Source organism: Sus scrofa, chromosome 2, assembly GCF_000003025.6.
Source record: "Sus scrofa isolate TJ Tabasco breed Duroc chromosome 2, Sscrofa11.1, whole genome shotgun sequence".
Classification (NCBI taxonomy): Eukaryota; Metazoa; Chordata; class Mammalia; order Artiodactyla; family Suidae; genus Sus; species Sus scrofa.
The window spans coordinates 4,062,530-4,087,447 of record NC_010444.4 but is presented as its reverse complement, the minus strand read 5'-3'; the positions used below and the strand labels follow the sequence as shown (position 1 = coordinate 4,087,447).

Sequence of the window (24,918 nt, the reverse complement as noted above, 5' to 3'; positions counted from 1 at the left end):
AAGTATGTGAGCTCAGGTGCAGGTTGTGCAGGCTCTTCAAACGATGGAAGATTGGGGAGCCCCTTTCTGGATAATGATTCTTTCCAGGAGCAGGAGGTTTGCTGGACCCAGGAGGCAGCTCTTGGCTGCTGTTACGGGCCTGACTTGCTGTGGTCCAGTCCTTTTCTGGCTACAGGCTGACCTGGGCGGGAAGACGTCTGAGAAGATGGGCTCATTTCTCAGGGTTCGCTCGGTGGGTCTGCGGGGCCAGCCAGCTTCTGCCTGGGCACTTGCTTGCTGGCCTGTAGTGAGTCGTGGGACCAGGTCACCCAAAACTGACTTAGCCTTCCTCTTCTGCTGTCAGGGTCTGATGATACCAAAAAGGAGGTGCTGGGTTTGTGACTGGGTTTGAGCCTGGGGTGTAGGCCACGCCCCTGCTCTGGCCACGCCCATGCCCTGGCCACACCCCCGCTCTGGCCATGCCTTTCCTATGGTGGCCCAGGGAATGTTCTCTCTTCGCAGAGCACCCTGGGTCTCAAGTCCAGAACTGTGGTTTGAGGTGGGCGTTTGGGTTCTAGAGGTTTGGGGAGCTTGTGGTGTCCTTGCCTTGGTTTTACGACCCCCTTTCCCCTAAAATGCTGGTTGCAAGGGGGCAGGCAGGTGCTTCAAGGATGGTTAGCATTTGGGGCTTGTCCCAGGCGCCCTGGTGTGACTTTGGAATCGCTCCTGAAGAGAGGCGTCCTCCAGGCAGGATGATGCCTGAGCGCCCCCCCAACCCCCGTGAGTGGTCACCCCCTGTCCATCAGCCTGGCGTTGGTCCAGTGCTGGTCAGTTCATGCTAACTGGCTGCAGAGAATGTACCCGGCCAGCTTCGGAGGGCCCGTTTTTCTTCTAAGAAGAAGCTTTTATGGTTAAAACTACCTCACTGTCTCCCTAACCCAGTGACAACCCCTGAAACCATTTCAAGGGTTGTTATTTTTTAATAACAAGGTAATACATGAATCCATTCTTCTTGTAGCAATTTAAACATAATGGATAATGCTGAAATCTCTCTTGGCCAGTGCATGAGTCTGAGACTAAGCAGGAGATAGAAGCCACACAGTGGGTTTAACGGGAAGTTTAGCATAAAGAAGCGAAATTATGGGAGTTCCCATTGTGGCGCAGTGGTTAACAATCCAACTAGGAACCACGAGGTTGCGGGTTCGATCCCTGGCCTTGCTCAGTGAGTTAAGGATCCAGCGTTGCCGTGAGCTATGGTGTAGGTTGCAGATGCAGCTCGGATCCCGAGTTGCTGTGGCTCTGGCGTAGGCTGGTGGCTGTGGCTCCGATTGGACCCCTAGCCTGGGAACCTCCATATGCCGCGGGAGTGGCCCAAGAAATGGCAAAAAGACAAAAAAAAAAAAAAAAGAAGCGAAATTATGATAAAAGAGTAACTGTAAGAAAGAGACAACTCTGTGGTCTGAAGCCTGAGGGGGATGCCCGGGGAAGGGTAGACTGAGGGCCCCCTGCCCTGAGGCCCGGCTTCAGACTCCTTTGGAGAAGATGCAGTCCAGCCCCCCAGGTGACAGAGATGCCTGCTGGTTTGCCCGGGCTGGAGCAGGTCTGCGTCGCTGGAGCAGCAGGAAGTCAGCCTCTGGGGTGTGGCAGGCGCGGGCCATCAGTAGCCAGGGGCGTGGGGGTGCAGAAGAGAATTGGGTACCGGCATGGGCAGGCGGCCCCTGGCACCAGTGTCCACGGGGAGGGCTGTGGGAAGGTTCGGGATGTTGCTACCGGGTCAGGCTGAGGCCGTGGGTCACCAGGGGCTGTGGATCTGAGTGTGGGGCTGGGACAGCTCCATGGGCGTCCTCTCCCCACTTGAAACGTGGCTGTTGGGACAGAGGAACTGAGGGTTTAATTTGATCAGATTTAAATTTCCGTTTTTATTAACATCTTGTTTTGCTTTTTTAGCCACCCCGTGGCACATGGAATTCCTGGGCGAGGGCTCAAGTCCAAGCTGCAGTTGTGACCTATGCCAGGTCCTTTAACCCACTGTGCCAGGTCGGGGATCAAATGTGCATCCTGGAGCTGCAGAGATGCCACCGATTCTGTTGCGCCACAGCGGGAACTCCGATTTAAATTTAAATCAAGTAGCCACATGCAGTGGCCCCTGCCTGGCCCGCACAGGCTAGTCCATCTCATGCTGCGGTGACTGCCCTGTGCCTTGTCCTTGGGCACACGTGGCGGCGTCTCTGGAGGGCACCGAGTGGTGTCTTCACATCAGCATATGTCGCCACGCTGCCCTCCTTTGGTTTCCACTGCAGCTTGGTCACAGTGTATGAGTTTCTTTTGTTTGTGCTCAATTTCCACAGCCTCTGGTTTATGTATAGATTTTCACATGATATTTCATGCCACGGTGACTGCTTTGCATGCATTTGAGATGCCTGCCTGGAGTCCGCTGTGGGTTACTTACGGCATCGGTGCCCAAGTAGGTTGTTCCCGCCTCTCTGTTTTTTTTTGTTTTTTTTTTTTTTTGTCTTTTTACCATTTCTTGGGCTGCTCCTGCGGCATATGGATGTTCCCAGGCTAGGGGTCCAGTCGGAGCTGTAGCCACCAGCTTACGCCAGAGCCACAGCAACGGGGGATCCAAGCCGCGTCTATAACCTACACCACAGCTCACGGCAACGCTGGATCCTTTAACCCACTGAGCAAGGCCAGGGACCGAACCCGCAACCTCTTGGTTCTTAGTCGGATTTGTTAACCACTGCGCCACGACGGGAACTCCCCGCCTCTCTGTTTTAAGATGACTGGGATGGCTGTCTTGGTGCCTAAAACTTACTGTGTTTGAGATGATTCCCTTAGGCTGGAGAGCCTGGGATGGGAGATAAGGTAGGAGGAATTCAGATCCCAGAGACAGAGGGTAACAGGCGTCATGGGGCCCAGACCCTGGCACGTTTCTGAGCGTGTATGTCTGCCCGCAGCACCCGCCGCGGCCCGAGTACCAGTCTCCGTTTCTGCGGAGTGCCCAGTTCCTCTTCGGCCACCGCTACTTTGACTACCTGGGCAACCTCATGGCTCTTGGAAACCTGGTGACCATCTGCGTGAGTGCGGGTCTGCCCTGGCGTCTCCCGTCCCCGAGTCTCACTCCTGCCCTTCCTCCCGGCGTCCCGGCTGAGCCGTGTCCGCTCTGGCTCCGCAGGTGTTCCTGGTGTTGGATGCAGACATACGGCCCGAGGACCGGGACGATTTCGTGCTGGGGGTGAGCTCTGCGGCCGCACCGCAGCCAGGCCGTCTCTGGGGTGACTGGGATTAGAGGGGCAGAGGGCATGGCCTGCCCACCGGGGCCCCGGGTCCTTGGGAGGGGGGGCTGTCCTAGGGCAGTGCACGTCGCTGGTCCCAGGGATGCCCGGGCTGTGGGAGGGGAGCCGGCGTGGCTGGACGGTGGAGGGAGGTCGCGTGGAGACAGAGCCGACGGCAGCGGGGGCCCCAGCAGGCATGGCAGGGGGTGCTCCCTGGCCCGTCCAGCCCTGGGATCTGAGATCTTGTTGGTTGTTTCTCGGCCACTTTTGGAAGTGGAAGCTTCTTTCCTAATATTCTAAGTTCTTGTCAGACTCCTTAGGAGCTTAAAACAATTTTTCTGTTGGATTTTAAGCACTCCCCTGTCCCTTAATACCAGACCTTAACAAAGCGTATGTTTTAGTTTATTTTCATGAAATAGCTCAGGAATGTTCTTAAGCTGATGGAAATCATTAAATATTTTCTAATTATGTAAGGAAAGCTTGATTTGTCTAATTAAAAAAACACACATTTAAGTCAGGTGTATTCAGCGTTGGAAGTCCCATTCTGGCTCAGCAGTAATGAACCTGACTAGTTTCTGTGAGGTTTCGGGTTCGATCCCCGGCCCTGCTCAGTGGGTTAAGGATCTGGCGTTGCCGTGAGCCGTGGTGTAGGTCTCAGTCACAGCTCGGATCTGGCGTTGCTGTGGCTGTGGTGTAGGCTGATTCAACCCCTAGCCTGGGACTTTCATGTGCCGTGGGTGCGGCCCTAAAAAGCAAAGCAAAAAAAAGTCATGTGTATTCAACACGTTGAGTAAAACTTAGCATCAAAATTTTAAAAACAGCTTTCTTCACTTGCTATTTGAAATTCCTCTATTTTACACTTAAAGGAAAACAAATTTTCTATTTTCCAGTTTTTTTTTCTTGATACATCAGGAAGGATTCAGCTCCTTTGCATGACTAACATATTGCAGAGGTGCCTGTTTTTTTTTTTGTTTTTTTTTTTTTGCCTTTTTAGGGCCGCACCCGCAGCATAAGGAGGTTCCCAGGCTAGGGGTCCAATGGGAGCTGTTGCCACCAGCCTACACCATAGCCACAGGAATGCCAGATCCGAGCCGCGTCTGCGACCTACACCACAGCTCACGGCAACGCCGGATCCTTAACCCACTGAGCAAGGCCAGGGATTGAACCCGTAACCTCATGGTTCCCAGTCGGATTTGTTGACCACTGAGCCACAACGGAAGCTCCAGAGGTGGCTGGTTTTTATTCTTTTCAAATGTCAAATTGGATACCGTTGACCTGTGTTTTATCTTTTTTTTTTTTTTTTAACACTAGTTTTTTTGAGCACTGGAGTGGCCTTGATTGTTTATGAGAGACTTCAGATGAGATCGGTGCCACGTAGGGTTCTTGGGGTGACTTTGCAGAATTCCACCATGTTATGCCCCTTGATAACTGCTGTGGTGCAGAGTCAGAAGTGTTTATTCCTGCTGCCTTTGACAATTATCTTTATGGGTGTGACAAGAATACAGCCTGGATGCTGGGCAAGGTCTAACACCTTCTCCCCCCCCCGCCGTGGCCCCCTTTGAGGGACAAGCTACTGGGTATTTTACTTACTGGCTCCAAAAAAACCACCTTTGATGATGAGGCGTCCTGAAACACCCCCTCCCCCGGAACCAGGGGGGCGCTCTGAGAGCCAGGAGTTTCCATCGGCCTGGAGGGTGGGTGGTGACATTCCTGGTACATGGTGTCAGCATTGCTATCCCTGGACCAGAGGGAGGCTGAGACCCCCCCCCAAGGCGTCCAGGGCAGAGACCAGGGGGCAGGGGGCTCAGGTGGTGACCGTGGGGAGTGATCCTTGTGGCAGAACAGGGCCAGGCAGGGGGAGGGTGACCCTGGCCCGGCCAGCATAGAGACGGCGTGGGCCCTGGACATGCAGGGCTGGGGTTTTGGGGGGCGCGGGCCTGTGGGATCCTGGCCAGAGGAGCCTGGACTCAGGGTGCAGATGTGTGAATTGTTCTTGAATGGGGTACAGGTCACCCGAGGAGAGGGTGTGGGCCAAGAAGGGGGTGCTGGAGGTGGCCAAGTGTGAGGGGTGGTTCTTGAGGGGAGCAGCAGGGTGGCAGGGGGAGGAGGGTCAAGTGGCCCAGCAGGGGGAGGGCTGTCTGCGTGCCAGGCCTCGAGGTGGGTTTTGCGGCGCGGATCCACCTGGGTCCTGTCGCCCGTGGCTCAGGTCGCAGAGCCCGGCAGCTGAACACCATGCTGCTTCTCCGTTTCAGATCCTCAACTGCGTCTTCATCCTGTACTATCTGCTGGAGATGCTGCTCAAGGTGTTCGCCCTGGGCCTGCTGGGGTACCTGGCCTCCCCCAGCAATGTGTTTGACGGGCTTCTCACCATCGTCCTGCTGGTAAAGTCAGATGGCCGGGCCGGGCCTCCGGGGCGGGCGGTGTGGGCTCAGCATCCGGCTGTGCACCGGGTCTCTCAGCTGCCCCTGGGCACCAGGGGGCCACAGGAACTGGGGCTCCTGCCTCTGGTCACAGAGGGGCTGGCATCCCCTGGCTGAGCAGCGGGTGGCTGGTGGCGGGGCTGCGGGAGGCTGGTTTCCACCGCAGCTGTGCACCCCCTCCCGACCCCGAGAACTGCCCTCTCTGGCCAGGCCAGCCCCACTCGGGACGCTGGGGCCTCGTGTGGGAGAGGAAGGGGCGGGGGGTCTCAGGCACTGGGGGGTCTCAGGAAACCTTTACTAGAGCCCAGGGGAGCAAGGGGTCGTGCCCGGTGTGTGTGTCACAGCAGCGATATTGATGTCATGTGTGTTCAGATTTGCGGGGTCAGAGCCGTGGGCCCAGGAGGGGAGGGGGCGGCTGAGAGGAGGGCCTTGACCCCGCCTGTCCTTGACCCTGTAGCTTCTCCTGGCCCCCCAGGCTCTGCCCTTCCGGAGCCCCGCCCTCCACGTGTGTAGCCCGACCCCTGGGGCCGTGGTGTCCTCCTCCCCCACGTGGCACCCACCGCGGGGCTCTGATTTCTCCCCCAGAAGCCCCTCTGGGGACAGTGTGTCGGGGTGAGCCTGCTGTAGCGAGCTTCTGGTTTTTTGTGATTAAAGGTTTTGGAGATCTCAACTCTGGCCGCGTACCACTTCCCACACCCGGGCTGGTAAGTGACTGGGCGACTCGGGGAGGCCTGTGCAGCCCCGGGGAAGGGTGTGCGCCCGGCCTTGGCCACGGTTCCTGCCCTGCTGGGGTCTGTGGGGACAGGCCCTTTCCCTTTGCTCTTGGGGAGACTTTAACACCTTGTAGGAAGGTGGCACTGCTCCCGGATCTGGGGCAGGGAGCTGTGGACGTGCCCCTGTGGGCCTGGACTCAGCCCCCTGCCCCCAGGACGGACACGGGTCCCAGGGCCTGGACTCAGCCCCCTCCCCCCAGGACGGACTCGGGTCACAGGAGTGCTAGGGCCTGAAGCAGGGAGGCCCCGGCTGAGGGCTGGGGGACCCGGGAGCACTGGGATGGGGCTGGGCCCTTTCTGGCCAGAAGCTGTGTGCCTGGGGTCACACCTCGCTGTTGATGGTGGGGCTCGTTGAACTCGCACTGCGTTTGGGCCCCGCAGCCCTCAGTTCTGGTCCAGGGTGCCTTGCAGTGTGGCTCGTGGCAGCCTTGGGGTCTCGCGGCCCAGAGCACAGCGGCCCCAGCCAGCACGCGTGCTCAGTTTGCACTCACGTGGCCTAGTCTCCTGGTACCTTGGGCCACCTTGTCTTAGTGGAGCAGCTGAGGGTGGCCTGAGACAGGGATGGGGTGAGATTCCTGCCGCTTAGAAAGCCTGTCTGGGTGCAGCAGACAGGCGCGACTCCGCCGTCCTCACCCGACGTGCAGTGGGGCCGCGCTGCCCGGCAGCTGTGGGGCCGGCTCACCGTGTTTTAAAGTCCGCTAAAGCCAGCATTGCGCTTTTGTGTGTGGGGGGGTACATTTTAAGTGAGAATGGGTTTAAACAGAAAGGTGAGCACAGTGCCGTTTCCGTCGTGGCCCAGTGGTTAACGACCCGACTAGCATCCATGAGAGTGCGGGTTCGATCCCTGGCCTCGCTCAGTGGGTTAAAGATCCCGCGTTGCTGTGAGTGGTGGTGTAGGTCGCAGATGCGGCTCGGATCCCGAGTTGCTGTGGCTGTGGTGTAGGCCGGCGGCACAGCTTCCCTTGGACCCCTAGCCTGGGAACCTCCATGTGCCGCGGTTCTAAAAAACAAAAAAAGAAAAAGCAATGAGAGCATGGTAAGGCCATGAAGGTCACCTAGGGGAGGGGGCCAGGGTCAAGGGGTCAGGGTCAAGGATGGGGCCAGGTCACAGGCCAGGTCTCCTGGCTCCGCTGGGACCTGAGCTGGGCGTCTGGAACTCCGTGGCCTCCCGTGTAAGCGGCGGGCGCGGGCCCTGGAAGGTGTTGCCGTGCGTGGCCGGGGCTGCGGGCGTCACGGTGGAGCTTTTCTGGTTGGCTGCTCCGTTGGCCGGTTGCTGCGGGCCCGTGGCGGCCCCTCCGGTCTGTCCCTGGACCCTGCGTGTCCTGTATTCACCTTGCCGCCCCCAGGAAGCCAGAGATGCTGGGGCTGCTGTCGCTGTGGGACATGACCCGGCTGGCGAACATGCTCATCGTCTTCCGCTTCCTGCGCATCATCCCCAGCATGAAGGTACCGCCTGCGCCCGCGCCCGCCTGCCGGGCACCAGGGCTGAGCACGCGCCCTGCCCTCCCCGCCTGCCATCTGGGGCCCCTCTGGGAGGGCACCCCCGCTGCACCGCGGCCGGTGATGCTGGGGCCGTGTGGGAGGCAGGGGACCGTCGGGCCGAGCTTCGTGGGTGAGGACGGGAGTGGGGGTGGTGGGACCCGGGTGAGGGCCCTCGGCCAGTAGCAGGGGCGGCCCTGTGCTCCTTGGGGCCCCTGGACTTTGTGAGGTTGGCATGGGGATCCTGGGGGCTGAGGGGGCTGCTGCCTGAGGCCTTTGTGTATGCACACACACGTGATCACACTCATGCTTACACGTACAGTGTACAGGGCACACGGCCACCCACGGACCCACGAGCACACGTGTGATCATATGTGTGATCACATGTCCACACATCCGTCATCTCACACCACAGTCAGTCACACACGTGTAATCACACACGTGTATAATCTCACACAGGCGACCACTCAGTGCACTCACGGGTACGTACGTGCATGCACGAAACCACCCACAGTGTTACATGCACCCGTGTGTAATCACACCCATACAATCGTACACTTGCACACACATAATAGGAACTTGTACAGGCACGACTGCGTGGTGTACACAAATAAGGGCACTTGTGTACTTGCTCACATGCACGTGCAGTCGTACGCACGTGTGCCTGTCTGTGCTGTAACCACACGCGCGCACACGTGCAGCAGGGTTCCATCTCTTAGCATCTAGCAGTCAGGTGGAGGGAAGGGCTGATCGAAAGCCCTCCTGCGGGGCTCAGGTTCCCGGCCGGGTCTGAGACCCCCTCACTCGCCATTGGCATTTCTGAGGAGCCTCCAGACCAGGGAGGAGCTGGCTCGGCCTCAGCGGGCAGGCGGGCAGCGTAGGCTGAGGCTTCACACTGTGGCTTCCCCTGAGGCTGGCTGGGTGGGGGTGTCTGCGTGTGGGTGGGCATGGAGGTATAAGCGTGCCTGGATGTGTGGGTGGCTGAGTGTGTGTGTGCAGGTGGGGTGTGTGAGTGGCTGTGTGTGTGCAGGTGGGGTGTGTGAATGGCTGTGGGTGTGTGTGCAGGCGTGTGGTCAGGAGGTCTCTGGTCCCGTCCTGCTTTTCTGGTCAGGGCCGGGTGGTGGGCAGGGGTGGTGTCGCCTCAGTGGGACCAGGAGGAATGGGGCTGTGCTTTTCCCCGTCCCAGCTGATGGCTGTGGTGGCCAGTACCATCCTGGACCTGATCAAAAACATGCGGGCCTTCGGCGGGATCCTCTTGGTGAGTCTGGCCGCCTGCGCTGGTCTCTGGAGGGAGCCGGGGCCGGGCTGTTGGATGGGGGCGCTGGAGCTCCTGGGAGGCTGGTGGCCTTAGGAAGGAGGGTCCCAGTGTTAGCGCAGCGACCGGTGACTGGGGTACAGCACAGGTGGGGACAGGGAGCAGGAGAGAGGACCTCAGGCTGGTCTGGCTGGTGCTGCCGCCCGCCTGCACCCCTCCTGGGCCAGATACCCCACGGTCCCTGCTGAATCCCTCGCGTTTTCTGGGCTGTGGGCCTTACTGAGAAGACGAAAGATCCGAGGCATCAGGGCCCCCAGAGCCACAGGGCCCGGGTCGGCTGTGCTCAACTGTCCTTGCTCAGAGAGGTTTGGGGAACTCACAGCTGCCTTTGCGGAGACAGCCGTGATGTCCCCAGCCACTCCCCCGGGTGCTGTTGGCTCCCACTGTGGCCCAGCCGGGCAGGGCCCTGCGAGCGGGGGCCTGGGTGCTGCTCCAGGCACTGCCGCCTGGTGGGCAGGAGAGAAGGTGACAAGCCCTGCTGCTTTGACGCGGCTGCCTGTAGCAGTTTTGTCTTGTTTTTGATCCTGGGGGCAGGGGGTAGTGGGGTGGGGAGCCCCTGGGAGGGGCCCTCGCGGTGCACGGCGCTCTGGGCCTGTCACGGGCTTGAGGTAGAACCTTGCTTTGGCACCTCCCCGAGACTGTATTTGCGCAGCGGAGGAACGGAGGCCCAGAGGCGGGGTGGGTGACCCTGGAGCCTGTCCCCCTTCCCTGTACCCCCCGCCCCCGCCCCCGGTGTGTAAGGGACAGGTCAGGGCGGCCAACAGCCCCTCCTCTGGCTGGCACAAGGCTGCCCAGTGGTGCCTCTTGGGCACCTCCTGGTGGCTGTGGGGAGAGCAGAGGGACTTCACCCAGAGGGCCTGGCCGGCTCCCCGCCGTGCTCCCTGATGCCTTCCCTGGCCCCCTGGAGGGAGGGTGGACAGCTCAGCTTCCCGGGCCCCACCTCAGCTCTTACCCCGGGGCCCGCTTGTATCTCTGGGGCTGTTCCTGGCAAGGCCGCCTCCCCCTTCCCTCTGGGCCGGTGTTCCCGGGGCGGCGGCCGTGCCAGCCTGGTGTCGCAGGCTCTGTCCTCGGGCGCTGACGGGCGTCCCATCTCCATAGGTGGTCTACTACGTCTTCGCCATCATTGGCATCAGCCTGTTCCGAGGCGTCGTCGTGCTTCCTGCAAATAGCAGGTGAGGTGGGGCTTCAGGGCGCAAAGGGACCGCCTCGGGGCCCTGGGAGGCGGCGTGGGGGGCTCAGCGCCCCAGGAGGGGCCTCCGGCTTCCCCTTTCATCCTTGGCTCCCTCCCCCTCTCCCCACCCTGCGTTCCCACCCTCCTCCTGCCAGGAGCCCTCCCTCCCTAGACTCTGCGCTCAGGGTGTTTCCCGTGGCTGCTGGGAGCCCCCGCCCCTGTGCCCCTTTCTGGCCCTGCAGGTCCAGTGCCAGGCCTGAGTTGTCGGGCCGATGGGCTCCCCAGGCTGGCTGCCCTCAGGAAGGTCACTCTCCCGGGTGTGCCCTCCTTCCTGCCCTCGTGGCACTTCCAAGGTCCGGGGGGCATCCCCCCTTTTTCACGCAGGGGCTGAGGCGGTGCCATGGTGCCCGGGGGTACGTCCCGCCCCTGCCCCGCCACCGACCCGGGTTGTGCTCCCCCAGCCTGGCCCCTGACAACGGCTCAGCACCCTGTGGGAGCTACGAGCAGCTGGAGTACTGGGCCAACAACTTCGACGACTTTGCTGTGAGTCCCGCGGCCCCTGCTCCTTGGGGTGCCCCCGCCCCCTGCCTCCCGTGGCCTCCTGGACCCTGTGTCTGTGCCCGCAGGCTGCCCTGGTCACTCTGTGGAACGTGATGGTTGTGAACAACTGGCAAGTCTTCCTGGATGCCTTCCAGCGCTTCGTGGGCCCGTGAGTGGCCCTGTCCTGCTGTCGTCCCGGTGTCCCCGCCCCGCGCAGCTCGGCACACCCCAGCCGCAGCTCCCGGTGGGGTGCGCGCCCGGCTCGGCACTTCCTGGGGTCGATGGGGCGTGTGGAGGATGGTTCTGGGCCGTGACAGCCGGGCTCCTGGAGCTCCGCCTGGAGGTGACCAGCTCGCCGGCCCCCCTTTGCTGGCCCTGGTGCCCGGGCAGCTGGCTGAGTGTCCCTAAAGGGCCAGGTTGAAGTTCAGTGCTCGGCCCAGTGGGGTTTCTGCTGAAACGCTCTGCTCACGGGTGCCCGTTGCGGCCCCTTCCTCGTCTGCACAGGTGGTCGAAGATCTATTTTGTGCTGTGGTGGCTGGTGTCCTCTGTCGTCTGGGTCAACCTGTTTCTGGCTCTGATCCTGGAGGTATCGGAGATCCCGCCTGGCTCTTCCCGTCAGGAGTTTCTGACTTGCTCACTGAGCGGGTGGGGATGGCGTGGGTGGCCGCCAGCCCGCCCACCTGGAACTTGGTGCTGGGTTGGGACGGCCCTGGGCCCTGGGTTCCGGGAGCCTCTTGGAATGCTCCTGACCTTTGACCTGTGGGGGTGGGCATCAGCAGGCGTCTCCTGTGGGACCTGGCGGGCCTTGCTGGGCCCTGGGTCCCGGTGTCCAGGTTGAGCTTCTCAGCCAGGCTGACAGCGGAGGGGGCCCGGGGAGGGGACGGGGCTGGCTCCATGCAAGACCCACACCTGCGGGCACCCCATCCCTTTCTCCCGCTTGCCAGAACTTTCTTCACAAGTGGGACCGCCGCGGTCACCTAGAGCCTCTCGCGGGGGATTCGGGGGCCTCGTCTCAGATGACGGTGGAGCTCTTGTTCAGGTGCGTGGATGGGGAGGGAGGGCTCCCCCAGCACCCACGCCTCGACCCCTCCTGCCGCGCTCCGAGCTGGGACCCGGCTGGGAGCTGTCTCTGGCTCCGGGACCCTCGTCAGGGAAGCCGTCTCAGGCTCCGCTGGCCTCCAGGGGACTCTCTTGGTGGCTGTAGCCAGGTGGCCCGCGGCAGCCCCTCCCTTCTCTTTTCCGAGGTAACCTTGAGGTTGTCCCCCTGCTCGTGCAGGAGAGTGACGGTGTCGCAGAGGCGGCCCGGCCCTGGGCGGCCACGCTGCCCTCCCTGCCTGAGTGCTGAGCAGTTCCTGCCTGTGCGGAGCGGCGTCTCCCGGGCTTTGAAGGGTGCTGTGCTAATGTCCCAGAGACAGACCCCGGTCCCCGTGTTCCCCTCCCTTGCTGCGTCCGCTCGATACCTGTTGGCGGCTCTGAGGCTTTCCATCACTTCTGCTCACCTGCTGTCCTGGAGGTGCCCATGGCTCCCGGTCCATCCTGTCCCTGATTCCCCAGGGATGTCCTGGAGGAGCCCACGGAGGAGGAGCTGATGGAGAAGCTGAGCCACCACCCGCACCTGCAGCTGTGCAGGTGACGTCCAGGTGCGCCTTCCTGGCTGGGCCGGCGGATGGCGGTGCGGCCGGGGGAGGAGGAGGCGGTGGCGGCGGCGGCCCCGGAGGAGAGGCTTCCCCTCGGAGAGAACCACTGCAGCGCCCGAGCCAGGGGCAGATGCAGGGCCCGTTTGATGCCCAGCAGGACCACGTCCGTGGCTTTGGGTGCATCCACGCCACTTTCCTTTGTGAGCTGCTTCCGTGGGATGTGTTTTTCTCAAGACGGAGAGAGGGGGACTCCGTAGGGACCTGTCAGACAGTCTGCAAAGCACGACGCAGTGGCCTCCCCCTCGTGCCCTGCAACTTCCGTGGTGCCTTCGCTGCTGGTGGCCTTCAGGGACCAGAGGCCCCCGTGAGGCCTGCACAGGCTGACCAGCAGCTTTCCGGGGCATTAAGCTGAGGATCCTGGTTTTGCACGTAAGAATCTGGACTGAGTTTTATTATTTTATGGCTCGTGTGAGTGTGATGGGGGGAGGGTCTCTCTATGGGTCAGAAAACCAATCATCTTCACCACTAAGTCTTAGCAAGGGTGTCATTGTCATCCTTATGTGGACACAGCTCTAGTTCTGCTTCCCTGGGCCGGGCCCTGGGGTCTCAGCCAGTCAAAAACCAGGGTTGTGGTTGGACCAGCCCTTGTGGTTCATGCTATGACTGCAAGATGCCTTTCAGCAACAACTGTCAGGAAACTTTGAAAAAAAATAAAGGTTTTTATTACTTATAAGACCTGGAAATTACATAGCACACCTGGGGCTGCATAGCAAGGTCATAGGTAGGGAGAGAGATGGAGAGAGAGAGAGGGTGGGTCTGGGATTCTGCATTTATTGGGGCCGAGGATTTCAGGGGCTTACTCTTTTTTGGTGAATTTAAAACATAAGAATGGGAAATTAAAGCAAGGGAAACAAGCAAAAAGTGGCTCAAATGGTCAGTCATCAAAATCAATCAAGATCTCTAAAAAAGGAGCCTCAGTGGAGGAAGGTGGCCTGGCTCTTTATCTCATCGAGAGGCTGGCAGTGTGTTTATGCGAAATAGCCTTCTTTGAAGTGGATGCCTCGGCAATCAAAATTTAAGACGAGCGCTTGCATTACAGAAAAGAAAAACAACTGTCAGGCCTTATGCTAGCCTAGGTATGGTTGTATAGGTTGTGCACTGCACAAAGGTACCTGGCTGCCAAGGTGTGTCCTGGCACTGGCTGTCTGCCCCAGGTGAGGGACACTTTTTTCTCATTTGCAGAGACACACATATATATATATATAAGTCAATGGTGGCCCTACTCTGTGTGTCCTCAGGGTGTGTGGCAGAGGGGGCTGGGGTGGGGGGAAGTGAAAGTGAGTAGTGTGTGGCAGGCCGCATTGCCATGTGATGCACCATAGATGGGCATCTTTGTGGGAAGCAGTGCTGGGATCTATTAGTGATGTCTGCTCTAGGCACCGAAGGGAAAATGAGGGTACAAGTGCTGACTCCACTGCAGGGATTGATCTCAGTCTTCCCCAGCTTGTCAGGGAAATGGGATTAGCAGAAAAAATTTTTAAAAGGAACTTCTAGGGGTTCCTACTGTGGTGCAGTGGGTTAAGGATCTAGCATTGCCCCAGCTGTGGCATAGATTGCAGCTGTGGCTGGGCTTCAGCCCCTGGCCCAAGGAACTTCCATATGCTGCAGGCATGGCTGGAAAAGGAAAAAAACAAAACTTTTAAAATGTCATGAAACCTCTGTGATTGCAGTTTTTGTAACTTCTGACAATGTCTTTTTTTTTTTTTTTTTGTCTTTTTGCCTTTTCTAGGGCCGTTCCCGCGGCATAAGGAGGTTCCCAGGCTAGGGGTCTAATCGGAGCCATAGCCACCGGCCTTTGCCAGAGCCACAACGTGGGGATCTGAGCTGTGTCTGCAACCTACACCACAGCTCATGGCAACGCTGGATCCTTAATCCACTGAGCAAGGCCAGGAGGGACCCAACCCGCCACCTCATGGTTCCTAGTCGGATTCGTTAACCACTGTACCACGATGGGAACTCCTTTTTTTTTGTTTGTTTGTTTTTTGTTTTTTGTTTTTTTAGGGCCACACCTGCACCATATGAAAGTTCCCAGGCTAGAGGTCAAATCAGAACTGCATCTGCTAGTCTACACCACAGCCACAGCAGCTTGGGGTCTGAGCCTCGTCTGTGACCTACGCCACAGCTCACGGCAACAGCAGATCCTTAACCCACTGAGCAAGGCCAAGGATCGAACCCACGTCCTCATGGGTCCCTAGTCGGGTTCGTTGTGGCGACGGGAACTCCCTGACAATGTTTGAGTATCAAAGCACGGTTATGAATTCTGGGCATGTACCTGATATTCCTCAGGTTCGGGTGCCTCTGGGGACAGTGAGGACTCCCAGACCTGCCTCTCTGCAGGCTGCCTTCCTGGCAGGCTGGGTTTGGGTGGGGAGGCCCTCACGGAGCAGCGAGCTGTATGTAGGTCTATTCCCAGCTTCAGTGACTGTGCCCCGGGGCAGTTTCCATCCCGCCCCAAGGTCTGAGCGCCATCTAGTGGCTGGTTCAGATGCAGATGCCTGACTTCACGTAAGCTGGACCTCTGACCCCAGGGGTAGCTCATTGCTTTTCCCAGGCCTCCTGGAGACCTGCTTCCTTTGTCACGCACTTATGATCCGAGGCTGGGAGCCCGGCCTCACTGGGCTACAAGTTTGTCCACCAGGAGTGACATGGTTCTCCTGGGTGATGTGCCCTCTGCCATGCAGGTCCTAGCTCTGAAGGTCCACCACCTGCCCGTTCCCAGGCTTGTGTGCAAAGAAGCCCCCTCTGACTTTATGGCCACGTGTCAGATAATTCCAGATGACCCGCGCTGGACCCTGGAACGGCACTGTTCAGAGAGGCTGGCTCTGCCCTTGGGAGCGGGTGACAGGGCTGGTGCTGGTGCTTTCTGACCTTGAGCTGAGGGTGACCTGTCCCACGTCAGTTCCCTGTGTCGAATGATGTCGGCCTCCAAGGCTTCGTCCGAGCAGGACCTGGGCTGAACTCCAGGCTGGGCTGGGGCTTGGTTGCTGGCCAAGGGGGCAGGGCTGAGGGGTCTGCCGTGCTCCTAGTGTCCCCCGTCCCCAGGAAGGTGCTCTGGAGCACAGGAGCACTCCAGGGCTGCACTGGCAAAGATGCATTTGAGAAAGAACACGTGCTCACACCTCTAAGTACACCCTGCAGCCCTGGGCGGGGTGTCTCCAGGGACCTTCCTGCTGCTGCTGTGGCTCTGGTCACTCCACAGTGCTCTGGCTGGGCATGAGGTGTGGGGACTCAGACCCGCGGGACCCTGGAGTCACCTAGCAGGGTGGCAGGAGTCAAGGACACTCCTAAAGCCCTGATCAGGCAGGAGGAGGTGGGGCAGGAGGCAACTGTGGCCAGATGAGCCCTGTGGCCTGGGCTAGGGTTCGAGGAGTGGCCAGTGTCGTCATGGCCTGGGTGTCAGCAGGATGTGGGATGGACATGGCTGGTCTGGGGAGGGGCTGGGCCCGAGGTGGGTGGGGGAGGGTGGGAGATGGGGTCGGCACCCATCCGGAAGCGTGGCGGGAGAGGGAGGGCAGGGCTGGCAGGCAGCAGAGGGGTGCTGGTGGGGCAGGGTGGTGTGGGTGCCTGTGGACTGAAGCTTGGGCTCAGGGCTGCCTATACTGAGAGAAGCAGGTCTTGGGTCTGCGTCACTGATGGGCTGGGAGTTGGGTGTGTGGGCACGTGGGTGAGGCAGGGACCTGGCTGGCACCAAAGCCCCTCACCTGCTTGGGTGGCCCGAGTCCTCTCAGCTGGCGTATGTAGCTCCCACATGGGGAGGGTCTCACTTTACCCCACCCAGCTCGGGGCCACCAGCTGCTTGGAGCCTGCGCTGTGAGCTGGTCCTCCGTCCTGGTGCCACCTGCCTCCTTTCACCGTGACCTGGAAGGGCTGGGACTGGAGGACCCGGTTCACATGTGGGGGTCCCGCCCATAAGGTTCCTGTGACCCCACCTTCCCGGGGGAGGCACCGAGGTCCTGTCTGGCATGGTGACCGCCGCACTTTCCAAGACCAGCCTGTGATGGTGTAGAATGGCCCCCCCATTGTTTCTTTGTGAGATTTCCTCTGCAAGCTGCAGATTCTGTGGCTTTCACGTGAACACCGCAGAAGCAGTGCACCCTGGCAGGTGGTATGCGGTTTCAGTTGCCCCGTGGCTGACGTGGTCTCATTGTTTGGTGAGGAATGGTGGCCAGGCTGCTCAGCGCAAAGTCACTCTTCCTCCCTTCGCAGTGACTGCGTGGGGAGGGGCTGTGACACTCTGTGACTGTCCTGTCCCTTACCCAACTTTCTTCCCCCTCCCGCCCCCCGCTTCCATCTGTGTGAGTCGTGGTTTCTTTTATTCAGTGCGCCTCGTCTGTTGCTAGATTTCTTTTCATGCTCAATTGTCCTCATCTGGCCAGGAGGGAGCCCTTCATCTAGGGTCTGTGACTGCTGACTACATCCCTGCCATTCTTTGTTTCTTTGCTTTCCGGCATGAAAAGGTGTTCTAACCTCCTCTTGTACCTTCTTTGCCCCAGCCCTGGAATGAGTCATTTCTTTCAGGTCCTCTGTTGCTTTAAGTGAGAAGAGCCTTAGGAACCAAGATGTGGATGTGGGGTGCGCTCAGGGCTGTTGAGGTGCTGCTGGACCCAGGTTCCCTGGCTGGACAGAGCTCGGGAATGCATCGTCTATCTGTCTGTCCCTCTACCACCTATCTATCTGTCCACCCATCCATCTGCCTATCTACCTGCTTATCCATCCATCCATCCATCCATCCATCCATCCATCCATCCATCCACCCATCCATCCATCTATCCATCTACCTACTTACCTGTCCATCCATCTGTCACGCTACCTACCTACTTACCTGTCTATCTATCCATCTATCCATCTATCATCTATGCATCCATCTATCCATCCATCTACCTATCATCTTGACAACTATAAAATTACATCAGTGCCTCTAATTTCAACCAATTCCTCTGATTTCTGTCTTTCCACAGCTCTAAGCACTTTTTTCCTGAATGAGTCCCATTCTCCTTCACTCTGCACTCGCTTGATCAGTTCCCTTGTAAACAGTGTCTCCTATCGCTGCTGCCATGGGTGGTGCCCTCCTCACCCCACTTGGGTGCCCTGTGGATGCTCTCTGACCAGAAACCTCCAGGAAAGAGCTTTCCAGATGGGGAGATGGTACTGTCGGGCTCCTTAAAATCGGGAACAGTAAAGTCTACCTTGCATTGGAGAAGCTGGCCAGCTCGTTAATACCCAATACATAAGTAAAAAACAACAGTAGAAGAAATGTAACTATTCACAAATGATATGATTGTTACAGAAAAGCCAATTTTTTTGGAGACATCAAATGGTTTAATAGAAGGGAGTGCTTACACGTCTGAAGCAAGGTCCTGGAGTGACGCCCCACCGCGTGTGACAGACAGCAGGTGGCAGGATGGTGGGACATGGCAGGAGACTTTGCTCCCTGGGGGAGGAGTTGATTACCAGGAATGGGAGAACGGACGTTGGGTTGGCTCGAAAAGCCGAGATTATTAAACATGGCAAAGATTCAGCAAAATAGTTTGTTATAAGATTTTTTTTTTTTTTTTTGTTTTTTTTAGGGCTGCACCCGCAGCATATGGAAGTGCCCAGGCCAGGCGTCAAATCAGAGCTACAGCTGCTGGCCTATGCCACAGACACGGTAATGCAGAATCTGAGCCCTGTCTGTGACCTACACCACTGCTCACGGCAATGCTGGATCCTTAACCCACTGAGTGAGGCCAGGGGTCAACTTTGCATCCTTATGGATGCTAGTCAAGTTTGTTACCACTGAGCCACAACGGGAACTCCAGCTTGTTATAAGAGTAATGGACTGAAATTAATTGCTTTTCTAAATACAGCAAACTACCCCAAGTTATTTAAAAGACACCATCAAAGGCTATTTAAATAAGTGAAATTTTCGTGATCCTTAAAAATAAATTGAACAAGAGATGTTCAAAGCATATATAGAAAAACTAGAATTTCATTAAAATCGTGATGATAGGCTCGAACAGGGAATGTGTTGGTTTACTGCTGCTGTGTATCAAATTGTCATGCAGCAGCTCCCCCGTCTCCCCCACCCCACTTACCGGCTCACAGCTCTGCAGGTCAGAAATCCAGGCATGGCTTGCTTGGCCCTCAGCTCAAGGCACTGGCCAGGCTGCATTCCTTTGAGATTCTCTGGGGAAGAGTTCACTTCCATCCACATTCAGGTTCTGGGCTGAATTCAGTTCCTGTGGTTGTAGGACTGAGATCCACCCATCCGTCCATCTATCTACGTGTCTCTCTGGCTGAGACCCCTGCTTCCTTGCTGGCTGTCAACTGGGGGCTTCCCTTAGGAACTAGCTGCTGCCTGTGTTCACCACCACATGGCCCCCAAATCAGCAACGAGAACCTGTCTCCAACCAAGTCGTCCTCACTCTTTGAATCTCTTCTTCAGGAAGAGCCCCTGGCCTGTTACAGCGTCGCCTGATTAGGTCAGGCCCACCAGGACACTCAACCTTAACTTAACCTTTTCTTTCCTCCAGAGTCATCCATAGATTCGTTATAATTCTTTAAAAAATTTTTTTTCTTTTAGGGCTGCACCCGTGGCATATGGAAGTTCCCAGTCCCATTGTTGAGTCAGATCTACACCTGCCAGCCTACGCCAGAGCCACAGCAACGTGGGATCCGAGTCACATCTGCGAGCTGCACCACAGCTCACGGCAACACTGGATCCTTAACCCACTGAGCAGGACCAGGGATGGAACCTGCCTCCTCATGGATACCAGTCGGATTCGTTTCCGCTGCACCACAAAGGGAATTTCCTAAGATTTGTTATAATTCTAAACCTAATCCTAATTTGATAAGCGGGTAGAAAAGCTTACATGCAGGCATAGCTAAGTTACTTCTGTGGAAGAATATGGTTCCTGACCTACTTTAAAGACATGGTGACCAGAATAGTGTGACGCTGGCGCAGCATCTGACAAGTGGCCGGGTGGAATGGAACGGAGGACACAGGAGTGGCCCCGCACAGACATGGACTTTTGATGCACAGCAGAGACTCGTGGGAGGGAGGGATAACCAGTAAATGCAGCCGGAAGTCCCAGTCCACGTGGACAAAGATGGAATTAGGTTCTGGTCTCGTGCCCCACATAGAAGGGCACCCCAACTGGATTAGGGCCCTAGGTGTAAAGGGCAAACCTCAGAACTTTCAGAAGACAATACAGAAAATATGGGCAAACTCAATGCCTTTAAATCAAGAACATCTTTCTTTAAAAGATGCCACGGTGTAGACCAGGCACAGCCTGGGAAGAAGATACTGTAACAGATGAAACTGACTAAGGGCTTGTATCTATGGACCACACGCAGAGCTCCCAAAAACTAGCATGGAAAAGACGAGGTGGTTTGTACATTTTTAACTTTTCTCTTTTTGTGGCCACGCCTGCAATATGTGGAAATTCTCAGGCCAGGGGCTGAATTGGAGCTGCAGCTGTGGCTGGCGTTCCCTGTGGCTCATTGGGTTAAGGATCTGGTGTTGTCACTGCTGTGGCTTGGGTTGCTGCTGTGGTGCCTGTTGGATCCCTGGCCTTGAAACTTCTGCCTGCCATGGGCCTGTCTACCCCCCCCCCCCCACCCTCCTGCCGACCAAAAAAGGGAAAATTTGAATGGGTTTTTCACAGAAAGCAATTCCCAAGTCTGGCAGATATGCGAAAAGATGAAAAGATACTTCGATCTCACTAGTAATTAGTGGCAGAGTAAGGCCACATTGCAATAATTACACTGTCACTGGATGGTCAAAACGGAAGCGATCTAAGCAATTGAATTATCAGAATTTTTTTTTTTTTTTTTAGGGCCGCACCTGAGGCGTGTGGAATTTCCCAGCCTAGGGGTCGAATTGGAGCCGTAGCCACCCGCCTACACCACAGCCACAGCAACGTGGGATCCGAGCCACATCTTCAACCCACACCACAGTTCACAGCAACACCAGATCCTTAACCCACTGAGCGAGGCCAGGGATCGAACCTGCGTCCTCATGGGTACTAGTCGGGTTCTTAACCTGCTGAGCCACAGTGGGAGCTCCTACATATCTTCTTTTGTATGTGCCACATATTATATTAAAATCTAATGACACAAGAGCACCAGAGGAGGGGAACTGAAGATGCTGGATGCGGGCTGCGCCTGCCTGGGAATTTGCCAGCAAGGGGGAGCAGAGAAATGCGCACCCCTGTTGGAGGGCAGTGGGGTCCAGAGAACGTCAGTATTTACGTGGAGAAATTCTTTGGACTTCAGGGGAAGATCCAGTGGCACAGGGGCGAGAAGGGGAGCCACGGGGCCCTGGTATGGAGGCGGCGGGGAGGCCGGGCCTTGGACGAGGGCAGAGGCAGCGACCAGGGGTGTGGGGCGGGCTGGGAGGTGCTGGGTGCCCCCAGGGACATGGGCAGGATCTCTGTGTGGGTTTCTGCCAACCTCGCAGGCCCAGGGTCTTTGTGGGAGGGGACAGTGGCCCCTGAGGTCCTCTCCCGGTCCCGCCCACCTGCCAGCCCCCAGCCCTGGCAGCTGGAGGGGGTCTGGGCCCCGGGCCCCATATGTTGCTGGAAGCTCAGCCGAAGCCTCCGCAAGCGGATTTGGGGCTTTCATGTGGTCTGGTCCGCTCCGCACAGCAGGGTGGAAGCTTGTCTTTCACCAAACAGCCAGGGTTTGGTTTCCTGCTCACTCATAATTGGTGGTTCTTCTTAAATGTTAGAACAATTCCTTACTAAAAAGACAAGGAGTGGAAGGCAGGCACACGGCCCTGCTCTTGAAAACCAAAGAAGGGGGCGTGGGGCCGCACGCCCCTCACATCAAAGCGGCCAGCAGATACCGCATCCCCCCCCACCCCAGCCCCGCTTCCTCCCAGCCTCTGAGCACATTTGGCCGAGCTATTCTTCTAGAAACATGATCAGAGCCACTCCGCGCCGCACAGGGTGGCCGGCCCCCACCTGCGAGGCCCGGGTGGCCTGGCTGCTGCCCGGGGTCCCACGGCGGTTGGCTAATCTGTGCCTGGGCCCCAGCAACACCTGCCGCCAGGTGAACCGGACCTGCCCCACCCCCACCCCACCCCGGCCTTGGCTTTTTCATGGCAGCAAAGGGGTGATGGAGCCGCTGACCCCAGAAAACACGCTGCGGCCCCGCCCCTTCTCGAAGCCTGGTGCCTGCGAGGGCTCGGTACCGGGCTGGAGTCTTGGCCCCTGGCTCTGACCTGCAGAGACCTTGGGACCTCCTGGAGGAGGGCCCTGCTCCTGAAGCCCCAGGGGCCTGGAAACCTGCATTTCTGCCAGTTCCTAGGCGATGCTGCTGCCGGTCCAGAGACCACACCTAGAGAGCCAGCCTCCCCTTTATCAACTAGGCCATGAGCACCCAGAGCTGTCACTGGAGAATTTTCTTTGCTTTTTATTCATTTATTTTTCCTTCTCTGGCTGCCCGATGGCGTAAGAAATTCCCAGGCCAGGGATCAGATCCGCGCAGCAGTTGTGATACAAGCCACGGCTGTGGCAATGCTGGATCCATGACCCACTGTGCTGGGCCAGGGATTGAACCTGCGTCCCAGTGCTCCCGAGATGCTGCCGATCCTGTTACACCACAGCGGCAGTGCCTGTCATTGGTGAATTTTAACAAAGCAACCTTTGGGGAGGTAGAGAAAGGACCCCTTTCTGGGCGGTCAGAACGGTCCCAACCTTCCCCTTTGGGCAGAGGACTTGGGGGAAGGCGTGGCTCCCAGTGCTGCAGCCGTGGCCTCGGCCCCAGCACCACAGGACGCCCGTCTTGGTTGGCAGGGTCCCGGCGGGACCACGACACCCATCCTTGGCTCCAGGCTTGTGCAGAAGCTGCACAACTGGCCGTGGAGGGCGGGCTGGATGGCGAGGCCCTGCCCAGTCTCAGCCGGGGTGGGTGGGCTGGGCGGGGGCGCCACCAGGGGCTCCTCCCCCCGGGGCGAGAAGTGGAGGGGGGTGGGGTCCAGCCCCCTCCCCCAGCTCCAGTCCTGTGTCCTCCTCGCTGCCTCCCCCCACCACAGTGGGGTGTTTCCTTTCCCTTCTCTCCCCCCAGGGCCCACGGGGCTTGAGGTGTATAGCTGGTGCTCAGACCAGCTCCGAGCTTCCCAGCAGCCTCTGGGTGAGGGGCAAAGTTTCTGCGGAGAAGGTGGCTGGCTTCTTTCTGGGGAGCAGGGTCCCTTCTCAGGCCCGGGGGCGGCGCGCTGGGTGGGGCTGTGCCTGGTGGTGGGACTGCCCTGTACTCACTGACACCCAGCCCCAGCTGGGCCCTGTCTCCTGGGAAGTAAGCCTCTTCCCACAGCAGCCGCTCATCCGTGTGTTTCTGGGCTCATGAGGGGGACCCCACAAGGTGAACGGTAGGGAAGCCCCTCCTTTCAAGCCTGTGAGGCGGCGCCCACTTAAGTCATCAGCATTTTATCCCCCCCCCCCCGAGGGGTCTTTTGGGACAATAACGGTAACAGTGATAATTCGAGGAGTTCCCACTGTGGCTCAGCAGGTTACAAACCCAACTAGTATCCATGAGGACACAGGTTCGATCCCCGGCCTCGCTCAGTGGGTTAAAGGATTCAGCGTTGCCACGAGCTGTTGTGTACATCGTAGATGCAGCTCTGATCCCGTGTTGCTGTGGCTGTGGTGTAGGCTGGCAGCTGTAGCTCTGATTGGACCCCTAGCCTGGGAGCCTCCATATGACTTGGGTGCAGCCCTACGAGACACACACACACACACAAAGGCCAGTTAGAGAACCTGCTCTCTGCAGGTGCTTTTCTGAGCACTTTACACTGGCTTGAAGTCCTCAGCTGTGGCACTGTGTGTCCTCATGGATACTAGTTGGGTTCCTTACCACTGAGCCACAGCGGGAACTCCCTCAAATGAGACTGTTGCGTGTAGCTGTTTGTGAGGCAGGAAGGGACCATTTCTGGTGTCATTTTCAGGTGGCCTCCAAACCTGAGCATGTTTCCCGCTGCCTGGAGGGCTTATGGAGCCCGGCTCGCTGCCCCCCCCCCCCCGCCCCTTGAGTTTCTGATTCAGGAGCCCCCAGGGGGCAGGGGGGCAGGCCTGGGAATTTGCACATCTACCCAGGTCCCAGGGCACACCCTTGTTTCTGGCCAGGGCGCAGCCCTGAGAAGCACTGGAGTGCTCCCTACCTCACACCACTGTGAGCCCCCCAGAAATAATCCGAGTCCTAGCCGCTGGCACTGCTTATATGGAACTAGAGTCTTTGCAGCTGTGATTGCCTTAGGGACCAGGAGGGGCGATCACCCTGGATTTGAAGTAGACCCTGAACAGAATGTGGTTTCTGTACCGGAAGAGGAGAGGAGTTCCCGTTGTGCCGTATTGGGTTAAGAACCTGCTCAGGTCGCTGCAGAGGCACAGGTTCCAGCCCTGGCCTGATGCAGGGGGATAAAGGAGGAGGCACTGATGCAGCTGCGGCTCGGATTCAGTCCCTGGCCTGGGAATTTCCACATGCTGTGGGTGCGGCCATACAAAAAAAGGAAAAGGAAAAAGAAAGAAAGGAAGGAAAGAAGAAAGGAAGGAAGGAAGAAAAAGTGGAGAGAACGCGGGACACGCGGAGGCGAGGCCAGTGGCCACGGAGGCAGAGGCTGGCTGATGCGGCCGCAGGCTCCAGGGGCGTCCGGACCGCGTGAGCTGGAAGAGGCAGGACGCACCCTCCCTGGAGCCTTTGGGAGGAGCGCAGCCCTGTCCACACCTGTTCTTGGACTTCAGTCTCCAGGTGGGGAGTGAATCAGTGTGATGTTTCAAGCACCTGCCTGTTCGTGGCACCTTGTCGCAGCCACCCCAGGATACTCTGTAGCTCCGACACCATGCAAATGAGACCTCAGATCACAAGCTCCAGGCAGCCCAGACCTGTCCGAGGGACCACCGGCCTCAGCAGAAATCCCCACCACCTGGCCTGGGCCCAAAGTCACTGGTCCCTGTGTCAGGCATGCCTCCGTGTGGTGGGGGTGGGCGTTCCAGCCACCCGTGGGCTACCAGCACCCTAGGTTGGTCCCATAAGCCGCAGGGGTCTGGGGATCCTCCCAGGAGCCCACCACCTGAGTTGGAGGTTTGCTCATCCAGAGCAGAGCTCAGGTGATGATTGGGCTTGGTGGTCAGGCAGGCTAGGGCTTGCCCCCAGCCCGATGGGAACCCGCTCTGTGACCGGGCCCCTTCTCTTCTCCAGCCTTAGCTGCCGGGTGTGCATGTGAGATGGGACGGCGGGGCTTCCTAGACGCCTCATCAATCCATTAGAAGTTGGCAGGGCGAGCTTAGGTG

The 24,918-nt window shown here is 58.3% G+C and overlaps 1 protein-coding gene across 4 annotated transcripts in view; it reads left to right on the top strand.

The window, feature by feature from the left end:
* TPCN2 (two pore segment channel 2) overlaps window positions 1-18,181 on the top strand; it is a 35,799-nt gene extending 17,618 nt beyond the window's left edge. The window contains exons 14-26 of one of the 4 annotated variants that reach the window (XM_021082688.1): window positions 2,937-3,056; window positions 3,155-3,214; window positions 5,507-5,635; window positions 6,329-6,378; window positions 7,794-7,893; window positions 9,113-9,184; window positions 10,340-10,413; window positions 10,874-10,955; window positions 11,039-11,121; window positions 11,457-11,538; window positions 11,897-11,991; window positions 12,507-12,592; window positions 17,937-18,181. In XM_021082688.1, coding sequence (XP_020938347.1) covers window positions 2,937-3,056; window positions 3,155-3,214; window positions 5,507-5,635; window positions 6,329-6,378; window positions 7,794-7,893; window positions 9,113-9,184; window positions 10,340-10,413; window positions 10,874-10,955; window positions 11,039-11,121; window positions 11,457-11,538; window positions 11,897-11,991; window positions 12,507-12,585 — 1,026 coding nt within the window. In that variant the 3' untranslated portion in view covers window positions 12,586-12,592; window positions 17,937-18,181. Of the gene's footprint in view, window positions 1-2,936; window positions 3,057-3,154; window positions 3,215-5,506; window positions 5,636-6,328; window positions 6,379-7,793; window positions 7,894-9,112; window positions 9,185-10,339; window positions 10,414-10,796; window positions 10,956-11,038; window positions 11,202-11,456; window positions 11,539-11,896; window positions 11,992-12,506; window positions 13,323-17,936 lie in introns of those variants that run through there. The other 3 variants (XM_021082687.1, XR_002341414.1, XM_021082689.1) reach the window with 3 other exon arrangements.